General features: G+C 43.4%; 1 protein-coding gene across 1 annotated transcript in view; it reads left to right on the top strand.

Annotated features, from left to right (window-relative positions):
• LOC144108640 (procathepsin L-like) overlaps positions 1-2417 on the top strand; it is a 62092-nt gene extending 59675 nt beyond the window's left edge. The window contains exon 5 of the mRNA XM_077641825.1: positions 2302-2417. Within this exon, the coding sequence (XP_077497951.1) occupies positions 2302-2417 (116 nt within the window). The remainder of the gene's footprint in view (positions 1-2301) is intronic.
• Positions 2418-18185: the final 15768 nt, after the last annotated feature.

Here is an 18185-nt window from a genome sequence, read left to right as displayed (position 1 = left end):
TTTACTTCAAAATATTTTTTCATACACCTCATTACACCACGAGGAGTGCTCTTTGTTGCTGACCGTTGATTGCACTCAAAACATGGAAGGCTCAGCGGCATCTAACAAGGGACAGAACTTGCTGAGCATGATCTGAGTTAAGAGATGCTGCAATGGAGGAGAAAGAGGAAGTTTTTTGAGAATGTGGTTAACGAATTTCTGTCCTGAAGTACTCGCCTCAAAAGGACAAGACACTATGTTGGAAGTTATTAGAAAGTTTTTGCTGGGCGTACAACAGGCCACTGTGGTCCACGAAGACACGTGAATCCTATCCGCTGCCAACGTTAAATCAATGAAAGACCGAAAAGCGTTGTGTATGTAAGTTATACCTGAACTGCTGCGGCAGCGTAGGTCACTTGCAGACATCCACGTTCAAAGGGCTGCCCATACACATATGTACGGAAACCCTAAATAACGTTATGGTAATTGAAATCGCCAGCAATAACCACTTTGTTTTAGAACGCAATAGATTGTTTAAACAATCTGTCATGCGGACGCCTGCGTGAAAGTAGACATTATCTATGGGAAAAGGAGCATACTACGGATTGGCAGCATCATTAGCTAGGAGCAGGCAGTCTGGCAGTAGAAGTTTGTGAGACACATGCACCCGATGAATGCTTTAGAAGAAATAATGTTGGCAAACCACCACCCCAACCGCAATTGCGATCGGGACGAATTACCCGAAATGTTTTGAGAAAGAATGACCTGTTTTGTGAAAGCCAAGTTCCTTGAAGTAAAATAATTTCTGTGCTCATTAGTGACAGAAGGTGCTGCCCATCATGAAAAGAAGATGCGATTCAGCCACAATTAAAATGTAGGAATTTTAACCCCGCCATGATTACTGTATGAGCAGAGAGGCTGTAACAGCCTCCTTTAACACGTCGGTGTTATCCGCAATGACAGGGGAACCGTTCTTGCTTTTAGTGATTGAGTAAGCAGACCTCAACAAACAGCATGAAGGGTGACGCTTCTGGGAAGGGCTGGCTATCTCGACGTCCCAGGAACAAACTGTCGAAAGGTCAGCATCTGCGGCACATTGTATCGGCCCATTCGAAGACGCAGGAAGAATAGTTCTCTAGGCATAGTCACCAGTGACACAAGGAGGACATGTTGGCGATACAGAACGACCAACAGCTGAAGGTACAAATTGACTAGAAATAACATCAGCGAGAGCGTCGATAAACGTCGACAACATGAGATCCACAACGCCTGCAAGAGCGTTCTCAGCAGCTCAAACAAGAGCTTTGTTAACACCGCCTCTGCATCAGAACCAGATATCTGAGTAAAGTTCGCATAAGAATGCCTTTGCTGTCTAATAGCGCAGAGGCATCAGCTCTAAAGCACCTTCTTTGTTGGATGATGTCCAAGGTACTCTGCTGATAGGAACGTTTTGGACAGCCAGCATCTTCAGCCGGATGATCTCCGGGACAGAGGCGGCAATTAGCCACATCAGATATGCAAATGTGGGAGTAATGGTTGTGCTCGCAAAGTCGGCAACGCTTCGCCGACTTTATACAGTTTCGGATTTATACAGTTACAAAAGCACTAGCAATTCCTGCACTGTAAACGTCGAAGATGCAGCGGGTATAAGCGGTATATAATGGGCGATTACTTAAGCTCTGACGGGCACGAAAACCCCGTAGCCATCACGAATACAGACTCATTTGGCACACAAGAGCAATCAGTATCTCTGCTACAGCAGAACGCTGGTATGATGCCCACACCGGGCATCCGCAAACCGTCGTGTTGTGCTTCTGATGCCGTCTTAACTTTCATCCGTGCGCAAGTCAGTCCAAAACCAAGAGCATGCGGAAAGCTGCACGAGCAAACCCAAATTCGAAGGCGTGGCGGCTTTGGGTTGTACAGAAGGCGCTGTGAACCCCACGTCAGCCGGCAGCTGCTCTTGGCTTACAATGGACATGTGTCCGATAGGTTCATCTGAGAGTGTTTGTAATGGATTCAGAGCACACTGCTCTTGCGTTGCATCTTAAGGAGACTTAAGCGACCTCATAGTAGATTTCGCAGCATATTCACACAACAGGCAATGAATATGAAGTTTTCTTGCCTTTACACATGGGTGTTTAACACGTAACGGTAAACGCCTTCGTGTTCTGCAAAACCCGTTTACTAAGCTTGACTAGAACACGTTTAGACATTTATTCAGCTTTTAAACTGCCACAACAACTATACGCCTTTAAAAATGTCAACCAAACCAAAACAGACATTCATTATCTGAGCACACTCTTTAATATTACTGCACAGGTGTCGTCGATGATCCAAATTGCTGGAGCGACGATCGACATCTAAATCATTTCGTCCTTTTGGTCGGCTACGGAGTCAAGAATGGGAAAAAGTACTGGCTTAGCAAAAACAGGTAGTGTGCCGTCTAACGATCTGAGTAAATTTCGCGTCCAGTAGGACAAAAAGGTAAGCACATTAAGCGGCCAAAAAGTTCCGGCCTTCTTTGCCACATTCCTAAAGAAGGAAAGGTGACATAATTTGGAAGTTGCCCAGCCCCGAATTTTATATTCCCCTCCCAATGTTCGGAAAATGAAATAGGGTTGATTAATGAGTGCATTAAGGTGGAATCGAGGGATTGCTGGGTGGATACTGTGGGTCAGCGAAAATTAGCGGCTGGATTAATGTCGAAGACTGGGTTGTAAAGTATAATCATAGAATATCATCAACAGGAAGTTACTCGAACATTCTATACCACAGATTTTCTAATTTGGCGGTGCTGATGACGTCGCGAACAACTAGATCAATGATGGCATTTTGTTGTGGAGGAACCGGCTGCTTTTCGCATGGCGGCATGCTATCGGGTTAATAACCGCACTGTATGGTCACCCCTCCGTGAAAGGTAAGTATATGGCTACATTCTGTGGCCACGTCCGCTTGTAAGACAAAACAAATCACGCCAATTATTCGCTAGCCAGTATAAAAAAATTCTCAAGACAGTTCCGCTACCGTCTTGAACTTTTGTTTTCATGAACTTTCACCCTTCATTTGTGTTCCGGCCCGTCGTAATGTTCATTTTATCTTGTAATTACTTGTCTAATTAGCCCACTATACGAAGTAAGGTGAAGTGTGGCTCTGCTCTGGTTCAACCCTTTCTAACTTTCAAGCCTCGCTGCGTTATCCTTACTATACTACCTCTGCGTCAAGCTTTATTTACATTCAAACAGGCGATAAACTGCAAAGAGCGGCTAGGACGAATGTTCATATTTTTTTCTAGTATGCCTAATAGGCATTTTAGAGGAGGAGGAGAAAAATAACTTTAATGGAATAGGAGACGTCTGCCTGGTTGTCGGCCTGGCATGCTACTCCAGATAAGGGTGAAAGAACAGAAGGGTAGAGAAGAGGATGGTGAAAAGAAAAGAGAAAAAGAAAGCATGAATGATGAAAACAAGCACACTTACGCACTCACAAACACACAGGCACACAAAAAAATGTCAAAGAATGTCCACCAAACCCGTTTCTTTAAAAACAATAAAATGCTTTTGTACCGCGCACACCCAAAACCGCGTTCTTCCAGGGTCCATGGACATGCTCGATGAGCACGGGGCCATCCGGTCGGAGTCCTAGAGCTCTTAAAAATGTCTTGCGATGAGTATTGAAGCGTCTGCAGCGGGAGATAAAATGTGGCAGATCCTCGGGCACACCGCATGTGGGGCACAGAGGGCTACTAGTTGCACCAATTTGATGTAAATAGAATTTAGTGAAGGCAACGTCCAGGCAAATTCGGTGGAGGAAAGTTTGATCACGTCTAGTTATATTGCGTGGCGTGCGGAAGTCACAAGTGGGGTCAATACGAAGAAGGGGTCTGTATTGATGTTCCGGATCGCATAACAAAGAGCGTCGCATGCGCCAGGATTTTGTAGATAGAAGTCTCGCGCCATGGCTGCGAGAAAACGGTATAGGTAGGAGCAAGGTGGTGTCGCCATGCGCCGACCTCGCTGCACCGTCAGCGTGGTCGTTGCCTGCGAGGCCACAGTGAGCGGGTAACCACTGCAACACAACACGACGGCCAAGCTCACAGGTCTCGGAGTGGAATCTGTTCAAGTCATCGATGATCAGCTCTTGAAGGCTTCCTGATTACTATATGGATTGTAATGCAGTCCGAGAGTCACTGAAAATAACCAACGCTTTTGGGGGTTGTTGTAGAATGTAAGTGAATGCTGCTCGCAGAGCAGCCAGCTCGGTAGCAGTAGTCGAGATTCAATGACTAGGGCCGAAATTGTGGTGCGCGTTGACGGAACCCAGACGCCAATCGCTGATGAGACAGATATGAAAGAGCCATCAGTGTAGATGTGACGTTACGCACTATAGCATTCATAAATGTGTTCAAGGGCAAAATATTTAGGTGCAGGACCGAGGGTGGTTGTTTTTCTTTTGATGCCAGGAACCGTTGTCTTCATTTGCCATGCTATGTATCTCCAAGGTGGGGAGGAGGTCGTAACAGGGCGCTGGTAGTGTAGTGGGAAAATGTCAGAAACTTCCTCTATGCAGTGCGCGCTGCGAGTGGATGTTGAGTTACACGAGCCAGGAACCGCATCTGGGCACGAAGGAACTCCTGGGTTAGCAGTACTGATGCCGATAGACATCTGCTCACTGTTAGAGTACCCACTGTAAAGGTGGTCTTGGGAAGACCGAGGCAGATTCTCAAGGCCTTACCTTGCATAGCTGAAAGGATTTTGATATTTGTTTGTGAGATACCCTGAAAACCTGGGAGACTGCCGCGTAGGAGGCCTTCACACAGCGCACCATACAGCCGTAGTAATGAATGTGTAGAGCAGCCTTTTCTGGGGGTGGAGAGCATACGAAAGAAAGAGTCGTGAATTTTAGAGAGCAGTGGATACGAAATAATACAGCTCAGACAATATTACTCCATGAAGACTCTTTCTATGTGCCGAACTTTTGTGATAAATATAGCTATCGGAAATGAATTTTAATTTTATGAGAATATATTTGCAGAGATTGTAAATGTAGGCGCAGTAAACGAATCAATGAAAAACGTCTTATTTCATTGGGGTAGAAACTTCGTTGGGACGATAGACGTAATTTTGCACGCAACATTATTTTAGAATTGGCTGACTTAGCAGTATTGAACAATAGTGTAGCTTATGAAATATGGTTAGGCGTGAAGCATTTGAGGCCGATTTCATTGCTGCAGTAAAAAAACAGCTTCGTAGCTGTTATGCTCTCTCTTCTATTGCAAGCAAAGCAAAACTAACAAGCTAGGTCTCCGAAAAAGTCTTCACGTCTGTGGCTTACCAATTATTAAATCGTGTATTCATTATGTGCCTTTCTGTGCCACCTTATCGAAGATTCAGATTGTAGCGACTGACGGCCTAATCTGGTATATTTTTGTGTGCAATTACGAGAACAAGCAATAACAATTTGTCGAAGGCATAATCTGGTTTTGACATTGCGCATTCAGTAGTATAAGCTAGTCTTCGTCATATTCGAGCACCTTTGATTGTTCTTTGAAGTGACCATAGTTCCCTAGTGTGGCTACAGAATTGTGTGATTTATACTTCTATCAGGTGAGCTTCTTAGTGTAAAGCAAGGTATTTGAACTTACCAACTTCCTAGATAGGACTCTGATGGAGTGATAATCAGAAAGCATTGGTTTCACTTTTGTAACGTGTAAAGGTACCTATTTCTCGGCGTTCATTACCATGATTCAGCCCTTGCACTATTGTTATATTGCACGAATAGTGTTTGATTGCAGGTTAGCTAAAGAAATTTCTTTGAATAAAACGCAATCCTTACGAACCAGACGAATAAATACATTACCGGAGGGCATCTGTTTTAAGTCGATAAGATAGCGAACAAAAATTAATGGGCATAAAAGCCTACATGGTGGTACGCCCGAAGTAACAAGAAGTACACGAGATGAACGCGAATTGGCTTCTATTCAAGATGATTTGACTTACCCAGCCATCTACCAAGAAGCCAGCTATTGCGTTGATTTATACAGTAGCCAAAACCGACGACTTTCTCAAAGGCCTTCGAAAAATGTAGAAACAAGATTTCTACCTGCCAGACAGACCAAGTAGAGTCTAGAACTCACACAATGTTCAAACCAGTTGTCTAACCCCCGACATACATTTTCTCAAGCTATACTGATACGACAACACTGTACAATCCCCCAAAATATCTAGGAATGTAACATGCAATAGCGAACTCCAGTAGTCAGCAACAGGTACCTGTGATTGAAACATGAAATTTAATTACAGAAATACGCTCATCTGGATTGTTGTAACACGTGCAATGTGCTAATCAACTGGTTTGTCTATCGACCATTTGAACATGTCGTCATAAAGCCTGAAATTCTCTAAACGTAGCGTCTGAGAAATATGTTTTCCAATGTAACGAAGTCCAGTGGAATTCTTGGTATTCAAATTAGATATCATGGCAGCGATACCATCACGAGAAATTAACTGCACTTTCGCTCGGTCTTTCAGAAACTAGGCGCAGTCTTATTCATTCAATTTTAAGAATAAAGTCTTCTTTTGCGATTCAAAATATCAGTGACTTCCCTTTTTGCATCCCAACCACGTATACGTTAAGGGTAAATAAAGTTAACAGTTCAAGTATATAAAATATTTTGACCGTAAAAATTTTTGGGGACTGGTTCACACACAACAAACTATGCTAGAGACTTGCTGAAGAAATCGCTTTTTGCATAAGGTATATTTGACTGTAAATCTCGTTGAAATTCACTAAACTGTGCTGTAGAAGTTTTGTGCTGCGTTCTGAGCGGCTCGATTTTTCTCTTCTGTTTCATTATAGGCAAACAAATTGAAGGGCTTTTGCCGCGCTTGTAGATCTTCTCTGTGGCATTAGAATATGTCGTGCAAAATTCTACAGTTGCATGGAAATGTTGTCATTAACGCTCAGAATCATGGCTTAGAGTATCAAGGTGCATGTCATTATAATCAATTATGGCCATGTTGTCTGCCCTGCTATTAATTATAATCGCCGTTGATCGATCAATTTTTCTCTTTTTAAGAGTCCCCTTACCCCAGGAAAACTATTTTATTTTCTGTTGCCCATTCTAGGCTGTGGGTGAACTATTTCGTTGCAGAATGGCGTCGGTCCAATATTTAGCGGAATCCACCAAGGCGGAGGAGACATCTGATGAGGAAGGTATGAGAGAGTGGGGGGGAAGTTATGTAGCTTTCACAAAATCTTGGTCGTTCAAAAAAATTTGTCCTTTTTCTGAGTTCCAACCCGGGACCACGACGTCACCGGAGCAGTCACTCCGCCAAATTACCTTATTAGGGAGGGTATTCTATGGCAGAGTGAGAGCGCATTCATCAACAGATTAAACTGGGTAGGCTGTTGGTTGAATATTTAGGAAAATCCCCCAAAAGTAACGTAAATGAGTAATTACACTTTATCATCCAACAAACCGCTGCCTTGCGGCTACAAGTAAAAGCTCTAGAGATTTCACAGAAAAAGTAGTTGAAAAAATTTGTCCTGAGTTCAGAGAGACGCAGAAGTGCAGGCCATCGGATAAATTTAGACCACCTGGGCTTTTTTGACGTGCTCTGACATCACAGAGCACAAGGGCACCTATTCAGTTTCCCCTCCATTGAAGCGCACCCACAGGACCAGGATAGAACACTGGTCCTCCACCTCAGTAGCCGAGCGCCATAACCACTGCGCCACCAAATCGGGGTTAATGCGCACAGCTGTAGCAAGCGGTGAGCGTTATACTTAGTTACGGGACCGGCAGCTATGACGCAAAGAAATGTCGTTGTGGGAGTGGCAGCTTTATCTGGAGAAGCAAAGTTCTGCAGTGGCACTAGGCTCCGCTCTTATTTGTCAGTCAACACCACAGCCAGCACTTTTGGCGGCGAAAGAAGCGGCGCTAACCGCGGAGACCGGTGAAGAGAGAACAATTCAGACCTTCTCGTCAAAGTTTTCGTGCAAGCCCATGTCCGGCCTGCCTCGAACTCAACATTATTTCTATGTGTGGAGATTGGTGTCGGAGCACGCACCTAAAGCGTTCTATAAAAGCGGGTTGCCCTGTACCCCGTATATGGATGTTTCTTTCCAAGTAATCTGTGACACAACCTAGATGTAAGGAATGAAAAGCTTCTTCTTTCAGCAATAAGAGATAGAGGACAGAAAAAGAGGCCGTTTTCTTTTATCACCACCAAATCAAAAAATTGCTAAAGTACTCAGAATTTCAATGGTTTTCATATATTTTTTATAAATGTCATAAATTTTAACGTTAGCTATCTTTTGAAAGGAGTGAATAGACAAGCGTTTCTCATTCTCCATTACCCGGCTGCTTCGCTTCCCGAAAAAATTAAAAAACGCTTCAATTTTAAAGACGTGCCATTTCCTTCGAGTAGCCTTTCGACTTGATTTGAATTTGCACAAAATGAGTGCTAGGAAGTTATCTGTGTTCTAACATTTTAAACTTGAAATGCACCATTATGTAGTGTAGGGGTCAATAAGCTGATTTGTTCGCGCCGCCGTGGATTTGAAACCCAGTCGCGACATTAATTATTCTTTTTCTGCGCCCTCAAGGTACATTTATTATTGTGTAAATAGTTTGTACATATAACTCCTCCCCCTATCCTCTCTTCCTGTCCCCTCACTTCTTTCATTTCATTTCTCTATTCTGCCTGCTATACTTTATTTCCGACGCCCCAGCTCAGGTGCTTCAGTATCGATGGCAGATGCCGGGCAGGTAAAAATCTTTTCCTTCCTTTCTATTATTATTTAAATAAAACCACTTACTACTACTTACTACCTCAAGGTCATGCATGCCGGAAGATTCTTGGTTGGGTTTGGCCCCATGAAGTAGTGTTTTCACACTCAAAGGTTCGCACGTCTCATTGTGGAGACGTTTGTAAGGCCCTGTTTAAGTGGTAATTACGGCTTTTTATTTCTAACTGCGCATGACTTGCCTCAAAAAACGACGCTTTAGGATGCCGTGCGCATCGCGACCGCGGCGGTTGGCGCGACCACCTACACGGAACTGGGCACGCGCTGATAACAAGCGCATGCACAGTTCCGCGGCTGCAGCCGCGGTAACATCCGCAGTCGCGCTGCGTGCAGTATGCTAAAACTAATTTAAGCGTGCAGCGGACTTAATGATTTGTCTTATGTTCAGTGATTGATACAGAGCTTTTTAAAAGAAAACTGCCCATCTCACGTGCATTTTGATGTCAAATATTTTTTTCTATAATGCGCTACCGCTTATAGTGCAAATTTTCGCGTCCCCCGCGGCATACGTTATTAGGGATCTGCAGAGTAGAACAGCTAACATTTTAAACTAACAATTACAAAATATTATATAAGGTTATCAATTATTCTGTAGCGTTATCAGCGTCCGAATGCAGCAATGTCTGTTCAACTTGCGCAACGTGGGTATAATATTGTATCGTTAATTGTGTCGGCAGAATAACAGTCGGGACCAGTTCCTCGCAAGATCGCCGACGTGGAATTTATTTTTCTTGCTCGTTTTATACCCGCAAGGAGAAGGGCACACAAGTTCCGAGCATGCGCTCCGCAGACGGACAACCCGAGCACGCGTCGCACTCGGCTTACACAGAACGCCGGACCGCGTCGCACTCGGCTTACATATATGATACATCTCCTTTTCTTTCAAATGACAAACCAAAAAGCACTCACCTCACAGTACTGTTCAGCCGTGAAAATAAATGTTTGTTCACACAGTTTAGATTGTTAAAGTTCAATCACGGAACTGCACAAAGTTGTCGCCATATCCCAAACGCTGCGGTGCTCTTCTTTCGCGCTGGGATCTTCTCGGCACTGGTGTCGGTGTCGTGGCTGTGGTTGTGGTTGCGCTTTGAGCATAAGTGTGTTGTGTGTTGTGTTGGGTTTAATGGCGCATAAGCGCCATTTTACAAATGTGAAATTTTACAAATGCTAAATTTCTGCTAAATTTTACAAATGTGAAAAGCTATCAGTGGTGTAGAGGCCCTAAAACTTTAGTTCGTGCTTGTTAGGGATGCAAAAGTAAAAAAAACTTTAAAAATGGCTATTCGTGGAAGCTTTAAAAAGAGGCGGGTAACCGTTGCCCGGCATGAATCTCGAGGCTGCCAACTCATCAACATAAAAAAAAACCTCAGCCCTCTTCTCAGCAATTAGAAAGTGGTTGAGTTATACAACCATATGTAGGAAGGCGCAGGGTCGGAATTTAGAGCTTTTCAAAGAGCCCTGTTTTTCTTAAAAAGCTAAAAACACTTGGAGTATAAATAAATGTATCTTGCCCTAAATATCAATGCTGGGTGAAGAGAAATGTGTTCTTTGTAGAATCGAGTAACATACTTTTTCCTCAGTGGTTCAAAATATGTGCATGAGAATAAGATGTGGTGTGGTGCAATTTCATCTCCGCATTTTTCCCAAATAGGTTTGTCTTCTTTTGTGAGTAAGAAGTTGTGGGTAAGGTGTGTCTGACCAATACGGAGACGGCATAAAATTACTTCCACAAAACGTTCCTGTTGACTACAGGTTTTCAGTTCACCCAATACGGGCTTTACCAAATGCAGTTTCTTATTTACATCTCTGTCCCAAATTTCTTGCCATCTAGTCTTGATATTACTGTGTATTAATTTCATGCAGTCTCCATGGGGCACGCTGACTTTCTCGATTGCACAACTACGAGCCTACACAGCGCATATCTCGGCTTTTTCATTACCATATATTCCAACATGGCTTGGTACCCAGCAGACCTTTATTACATGTCCCTGTGTGCTGACATTTTCTGTATTGTGCAATATGGTTCCTATGAATGGTTAGACTGCATTTATGCAGTGTAATGCCGTGAGCACGCTAAGTGAATCTGTGTAAATTATGCTGTTTTGGATGTTATTATTTATTATTCTGCCTACAACTACAGAGCCTGCATAACATTCTGCTGTAATAATGCATGCACAGTTTGGCAGACACTTTTTTGCCAGTTTCCTTGCACGACTGCGCTTCCAACATATTCTGCTGTTTTCGAGCCATCAGTGTAAAAATCCCTATGGTTCGCGTATATTTCTTGCAGTGCCGGTATTCCTGCAATATGTGCTCGTGTAGTGTTTGTTTTTTTCGGACGTGTGTTAACGCGAAGTCACCTACAGTGAGAAGGACTGGGGGCAGGGGGTCCTGCCTTAAGGCGAGATGAGGAAGGGTATCTAGTATTTCCAAGTTTTGCCAAATATCCTCGAAGCGGAGAAGCAAAGGTCTGACTGACTGGGGTTTGTTGTTGGAAAGTATCCGGGAGGGGCACTTGTTAACTAGGGGATAACAGAGTTGTTTTGGGAGTGAACAAATATTTAGGACATATGTGCATGCGAACATAGTTCTTCTGTCTGTAAGAGAGTGTTCAGCGATTTCGACATAGAGACTATTTATGGGGTTTGTTCGGCATGCGCCAGTCGCAACACGTAAACCAAGGTTATGCACTGTGTCAAGTCGCTTTAGATATGACGGCCTCGCGGACCCATACACAACGCATCCATAGTCTTGAGTAGAACGCACCACAGACCTATAAGTTTGTAGACGACATGTTCTATCAGATTCCCAGCGTTTTCTTGACAGCATTTTTAATATATTCAGGAATTGGGACGCTTTCTTTTTGGTGATGTTTATTTGTGGCACGAATGTGAGTTTCTTGTCAAATGTTACGCCCAAAAATTTACGTTCTTGTTTTACTGGAAGTATAATTTCATTAAGTGCAGGGTGGGATCAATCTCTAAACCTCTTTTAAGCGAGAACAGAACCGAAACTCTTTTTTGTGGTGAGAAAAACCCATTTCTGTCTGCCCGAACCACAAGTCTGTTTAAGGTTTGTTGTAACTCTCGCTCACAGGTTGACAGGCTGGAGGATGTGCATGTTATCTGAAGGTCATCAACATAAAGAGAATACATAATGAACTTTCTAATTATCTTTGGAATTCATTTTCACGGCAAACAGTGTGGTACTTAAAATGCACCCATGCGGTACCCAATTCTCCTAAAGGACTTTTTAGTAAAGGGTGGGACCTAGGCGAACGTGGAATGAGCGCTCAGACAGAAAATCTTTTGCACATTGCAGCACTCTTGCACGGATCCGCCTGATGTTCACAACACTTTCAATCTATTTAGCGAGAGAGCTAGCAAGGGCTATTGGCCTATAGCTACTGGAGGACGTTGGTGGCTTCCCAGGTTTCAGGAATGGCACTATAATGGCTTTTTTTTACTCCTCAGGCATTTTTCCTACTATGAATATTATTTTGAAAAGATTCAAAATTTCCTCTGCAGCAGCCTTGGAAAGACGGGCAAGCATTTCATAGTGTATTTGGTCGAGTCTTGCAGCACTTTTCGTGCCAGCAGCCAGTACTGTATTTATTTCTTGAAGTGCAATAAGGCTATTGTATTTTTCATTTGCACCTTCACTTGTTGAGAGTCTTTGTTTTCCGCTATCTTTTTGTAATTTATAAATGACTGGCTAAAGTGCAAAGAACTTGAAACCGCTGTGAAGTGGTCCCACTATATGTCTGCCGGTTCCCCTATGCTTGTTTGTGTACCAGGTGTTGTTAAAAGAGGAATTGTGAAAGGTGAGTAGGTGCCGTTTAGTTTTCGAACTTCTTCCCACAGTATTTTAGATGCTGTTGAGCTGTTTATCGACGACACGTAAGGATCCCAGGTTGATTTTTCGACATTGCGCCGAATATATCTGACTTGTGCCCTCGCCTTTTTGAAATGGTTAAAGTTCTCGTGTGTGGGCTATCTGCGAAAGACTCCTCCGGCTTTATTTTGTTGTTTTTTGCCTCATTTCATTCACGCATATACCACACTTTGTGGTTCTGGCGGACCACTCCTGAGGATTTCGGAATTGATGCGTGTGCGACAGGAAGAATGCATGTTGTAAACATGTTATTTATTTTGTTTACGCTGAGATTTTTTGAAGCAATATTCCCTAAACTGGCCTTTTATCTAACCAATTCCCAGTCAGCGAAATGTAACTTCCAACGCCGTGCTTTGGTCGGTTTGACATGTGGTGAGAATGACCGGCTTATTATGCCAGGAAAGTGATCGCCCTATACAGGTTGTCAAGAACATCCCATTTAAAATCGGTATAACACTTGAACAAAAAGATATATCTAGGCAGCTCATTTTCCCACTGCTTGGAGAACAATAACTATGTTTTCCTGTGTTCAGGAGACAGACATTGTTGCAAAGGATAAAATCTTCTAAAATCCGGCCTCTGACGTCTGTTTGCTAACTTCCCCAAAACGAAGAGTGAGCCTTAAAATCCCCAACTAAAAGATGTGGTTCCGGCAGTTGTATTAAAAAGGCTTTCTCAATCATGAAGTATGACGGCTAGGTGAGGTTCAATGCATGTGAAAAATATTGTTTTACAATCGAGGACTGCGACAGCAACAGCTTCATATGACGTTTTAAGGTCGATTTTTCTAGTTGCAACACACCCCTGGACAAGAATAGCGGCACCTCCGGAGAGCCTGCTTGAGTTCGCTCGGTCGCCGCGAAAGAGTTGGTACTGCTTAAGAATATTTTTTTTTGTGGTCCTAGGTTAGTCTTCTGGAGACAGAGTGCTGCCGAGGATAATGAAGCTAAAATATCCGTTACGTCAGTGCAGTTGTTTAAAAGTCTATGACTGTTCCATTGAACTAGAAATGCTATGATCATAGGCTAGTTGGGGAAAAGTTTTAGAAACTAGGTTTGTGTGCTTTTTGGGCCTGTTACAGGGACTTTATTCCTTTTTTGCGATCGAGAGAGCTTTGCCGCCGCTGCAGCGGGGCGAGGGAGAAGTTCTGTCTATCACCTCACGAGAGGTGCTGGACAGTGGCTTCGCCGCGGGTGTGTGCGTTTCAGACCTCCCCTGACGGGGCGAAGTGGCGCTGGATGCCGACCCATGGACCGGCGCTCCCTGCTTTGGCAATGGCAGGACAGCTGTCGCTGTCCCTGCCTAAGGCGTGGATGGTCCTGCCATCAGCTCAGTGGAAGTGGCCTCGGCTGGAACCGGAGTGTTGTGTGGTGCTAGGGTCCTGCGCACCACATCAGCAAAGCTGGATTTTGCAGTGAAGAATTTCTTGGTGAGGGCTAATCGCCTTCAATCTTCTCTAAAGTAAATGTTCCCTTGGTCTTTATGGTGATTAGCTCCTTTTCCTTCTTCCAGGACGGACACGCACTTGAATATGCTGCATGGTCTCCTTCACAGTTTGCGCAGCGCAGAGTTGCGTCACATTCCTGAGAAACGTGATTCTTTGAAGCGCATTTTGCGCAAGTTTTGCAGCCGCCGCAGCTCTTTGAGTCGTGGCCAAACCTTTGAAATTTAACCACCTTCGTGGGTTCGGTATATAGCACCTGACATTTACTTTTAGGTATCCTACTTCGATGGTTTGAGGTAATGTACTTGTGTTGAATGTTAGAACCAAGTGTTTTGTATCTATTCCTTTGTTGTCTTTCCAGATTTAGATTCTCTACTGCTCTGTAACATTTTGGTCGCACAAGCCTTACAGCATTTTCTATTTAGTTAGATGTATGTAGTCATTTTCAGAGATGACGCCGCGGACGGAGTTTAGAGGTCGGAGGCTGTTATGGAGACCGAGATTCCTCCAATGGATGCAATGTTTGCGATTTTCGAGTTCTGGACACTGTCAAAGAGTTTTAGCAGTAAGTTTCCGCCGGCGATTTTGGACACCTTGTAGCCAGGGCCCAGGGTATCACTTAGGCATTTCGACACAAGGTATGGGATAGAATTCTGGCTTGGTTCTCAGCTGACTCGCTGTGGAGGACATAGAGTTTGGTGAATGTTGCTTTTTTTATGGAAAACCTCAGTTACCTCGTTCCGCGCTCTCTTCAGGGTGCGATCGTGTTTGGGTAGGAGTCTAGCCATAAAGAGTATATATTTTTCGGCCACGGTGCCAGCCACCCAGCATAGAGCCTTACAAGGAAACGGGGCAGGAACTTGGAAGCAAGCCCTGCCCACGCCAACTGTACACCCCACCTATAACCAAATATAACGCAACTCAGGGTGATTCGCCACACACGTTCAACTCTCGCCGCCAAGGAAAAAAGAATAACCAAGAAGGGAGGAGAGGAGAGTTGTAAGGAAAAGATAGGAAAGAAAAAGATCGGGGGAAGGAAAGGAACAGTCTTCAATTCAATTAAATTCAATTCAATTTATTCAACATCTTGAGGATGTTGGGTGCGTCGACAAAAAGCCAGAGAGAAGGCTTGACAGGGGTCGACGCACCCTACAATGACTTGACAGCAGCATCAGGATGATATACAGGGTGTCATATATGTTAATAACAAGATCAATACATGAATATGAAAATAAAATAAAACGGCAAGTAAGCATACAGGAAAGAAAATACAAATAATAAGTACAACTCTCAGTTGGTAATAAGTGCAACTCTCACGGTACCTAAGTGCACACAAATTTAGATGCCTTATTTAATGAGGACGGAAGAGTGTGTGAAAGCATTTGGCGACCATAATTCGTACGAGTTTTTGACACGAACCATGTGAAACCAGTACGGGTGGCATACATCAGTTCTTTACATTTTAAGTTCGACAAGTGCACCATAAATAGATTATTTTTTCTAATACTTGTTGTATACCGCCTCAGTAGTATAGATTAATGACTTGGGGAAGGGGGGTGATGCGAAGCGATGCAAAGATTGGTTCCGTATGTTCAAAACGTGAAGCGTTAACAATAGTTCGAACAATTTTCTTTTGAAGTAAATGCAACCGTTTGATATTCGTAAATGATGTTGTTCCCCAGACCAAAATACAATAGTTAGCAACAGAGGAGAACAGTGCGTTGTACAGCATTAGCTTAATATGCTTTGGAAAGAGGCATCGCAGGCGGGACACCATACCAGCAGCCTTGGACAACTTGTCCCTGACTTTTTCAACGTGTTCATCCCATGATAATTTTTCATTAAAAAGCACTTCTAGACTTTTGACCGTAGCAACAATTGAAATGACTGAGGAACCCATTTTTAATTGAGCTTGCGAGTCAGCAGAATCCTTATTACGAGGTCAAAGAAGTACAGCTTTGCTTTTTCCAGTGTTTATGATCAGTGAATTGGACTCAGACCATTCGTGAAGTTTCTGAAAACAATCTGTAGCTTGCTGTTCAAGATCTCGCACATGTGCTGATCGGAAAAATAGAGTGGTGTCATCTGCGTATATGACAAAAGTTGGAAGTTTACTTATACAGACTATGTCGTTTACATAAAGAAGGAAAAGCAGCGGTCCCAATATACTGCCTTGCGGCACACCAGAAGACAGATGTATAAAATTTGATGACTCGTTGTCTACTGTTACTTGTTGGACACGGCAACTAAGGTATGAGGTAATTATTTGATGAACGTTTCCGCGAAAACCATAGTGTTCGAGTTTCGCCAACATTGTGCTGTGATTGATGCGATCGAACGCTTTCGAAAAATCAATAAAGATGCCGAGAGTGAAAAGTTTTTGTTCAAAGGACTCTAGAATTAGTTCTTTTTGGGTTAGAAGCGCAGTTTCTGTAGAAAAGTTCTTCCTGAAGCCATGCTGGCTAGGCGTTAATATGTTACATTTCTCGCAGAAACTGGACATTCGCTTGTATAATATTTTTTCAAAACACTTCGAGAAAATGGGGACGGTAGAAATTGGCCGATAATTGAACAGGCCATTTTTGTCTCCACCCTTATGAACAACGGTTACTTTGGCAATCTGCAATCGTCGGGGAAACACCGCATGTTCGAGGCAGCAATTAAAAATGTGCTCTAAAACTGGGCTAATTACATCAGCTACATATTTTATTGGTTGGAGTTTAAGATCGTCTATGTCTCGTGACCTGCTGTTACGGAGAGTGAGTAGGCAAGTTTAGATTTCACTGGCGTCCGTTGGCATCAAGAATGCAGTGGAAGAAACCCGCGAGTCGAGGCACTTGATATCCTGGGGTCCGTGATTGCCATTTACCAGTGACGCGAAGAAATCGTTAAATTTTTCTGCCAAAGGTTTCTCACTGACTGGTGTGTTATCTACCAAGACCTCAAGCATTCCGCTTGCATGTCCACATGGGTTTAAAACTTGATTTATTGTTTTCCATACAAGGTCACTCCATTTAATTACGTCTGGATGAAATAGTTTTTCTATATACTCTTGCTTTGTTTGGCGTAGAAAAGAAGTGACTTGGTTTCGATACGCCTTAAAACGTGCTAGGTCATCGAGGGATCGGCTTTTAATAAAGCAGTTGTAAAGATTCATTTTCTGTTTTACCATTTCAAGGCATTCTTTTGTTATCCAGGGCTTGCGGGCCTTGCGGGGTTTTTTATAAGTCACAAGTGGAAAATTTTGGTCATAGACAGACTTAAATGTAATAATGAAGGCACCATATGCGTCCTCTGGATCATTATTGCTGAGCACGAGATGCCAGTCCACGCCTGCAAGTGCGGCGCGAAAGGAATTTAATGTGGCCTTGTTTATACACCGATATTGTACCGCGGGAAACTTACGTTGTTTTGGAGGTGTAAAAGAGTCTACAAACATGAATATGGGTAGGTGGTCACTTATCCGGGCATTAATGACTCCTGAATGAAGACAGTCAACTGGATAGTTACTAATGAAGACGTCAATTGCCGTCGCTGCCTGCGGCCGCGTGGGGTTATGACATTAGTAAATCCGTTGCTGTGCAATACGCAGTCGACCTCACGTTTATTTGTAGATTGAGATAGAAAGTCTATGTTAATATCACCGCCTAAAACTAGATTAAGGGTGTTTGCGGTGATCCATTGCAGATATTCATCAAGAAAGCCGATGAAATTAGAAATGCTGCCTTTAGGAGGCCGGTATATAACGGAGAAGACACTACTACCGCTTTGCAACGACAGTATTTCGTAGTCCTCGTGGGTTATAGTATAGTCGGTAAGAATGGTGCATTTGAAAGTTCTTTCCGTTGCTATCAGGACACCACCGCCTCGTTTACCAGTACGGTTTTGCACATGCGTGTTGTAGCCGGGCAGGTGCAAAGCTTCGTTACTACTTTCATACCAAGTTTCTGTAATCATTATTACATTGAAACGGAAGCTCAGTGTGCAAAAAAATGCTTCCAATTCATCGGCCTTGTTTCGCAAAGATTGCGCATTCAGAGGAAAGAAGGACACAGCA

Source organism: Amblyomma americanum, chromosome 10, assembly GCF_052857255.1.
Source record: "Amblyomma americanum isolate KBUSLIRL-KWMA chromosome 10, ASM5285725v1, whole genome shotgun sequence".
NCBI classification, from domain to species: domain Eukaryota; kingdom Metazoa; phylum Arthropoda; class Arachnida; order Ixodida; family Ixodidae; genus Amblyomma; species Amblyomma americanum.
This window is presented reverse-complemented; position numbering and strand designations above follow the sequence as displayed.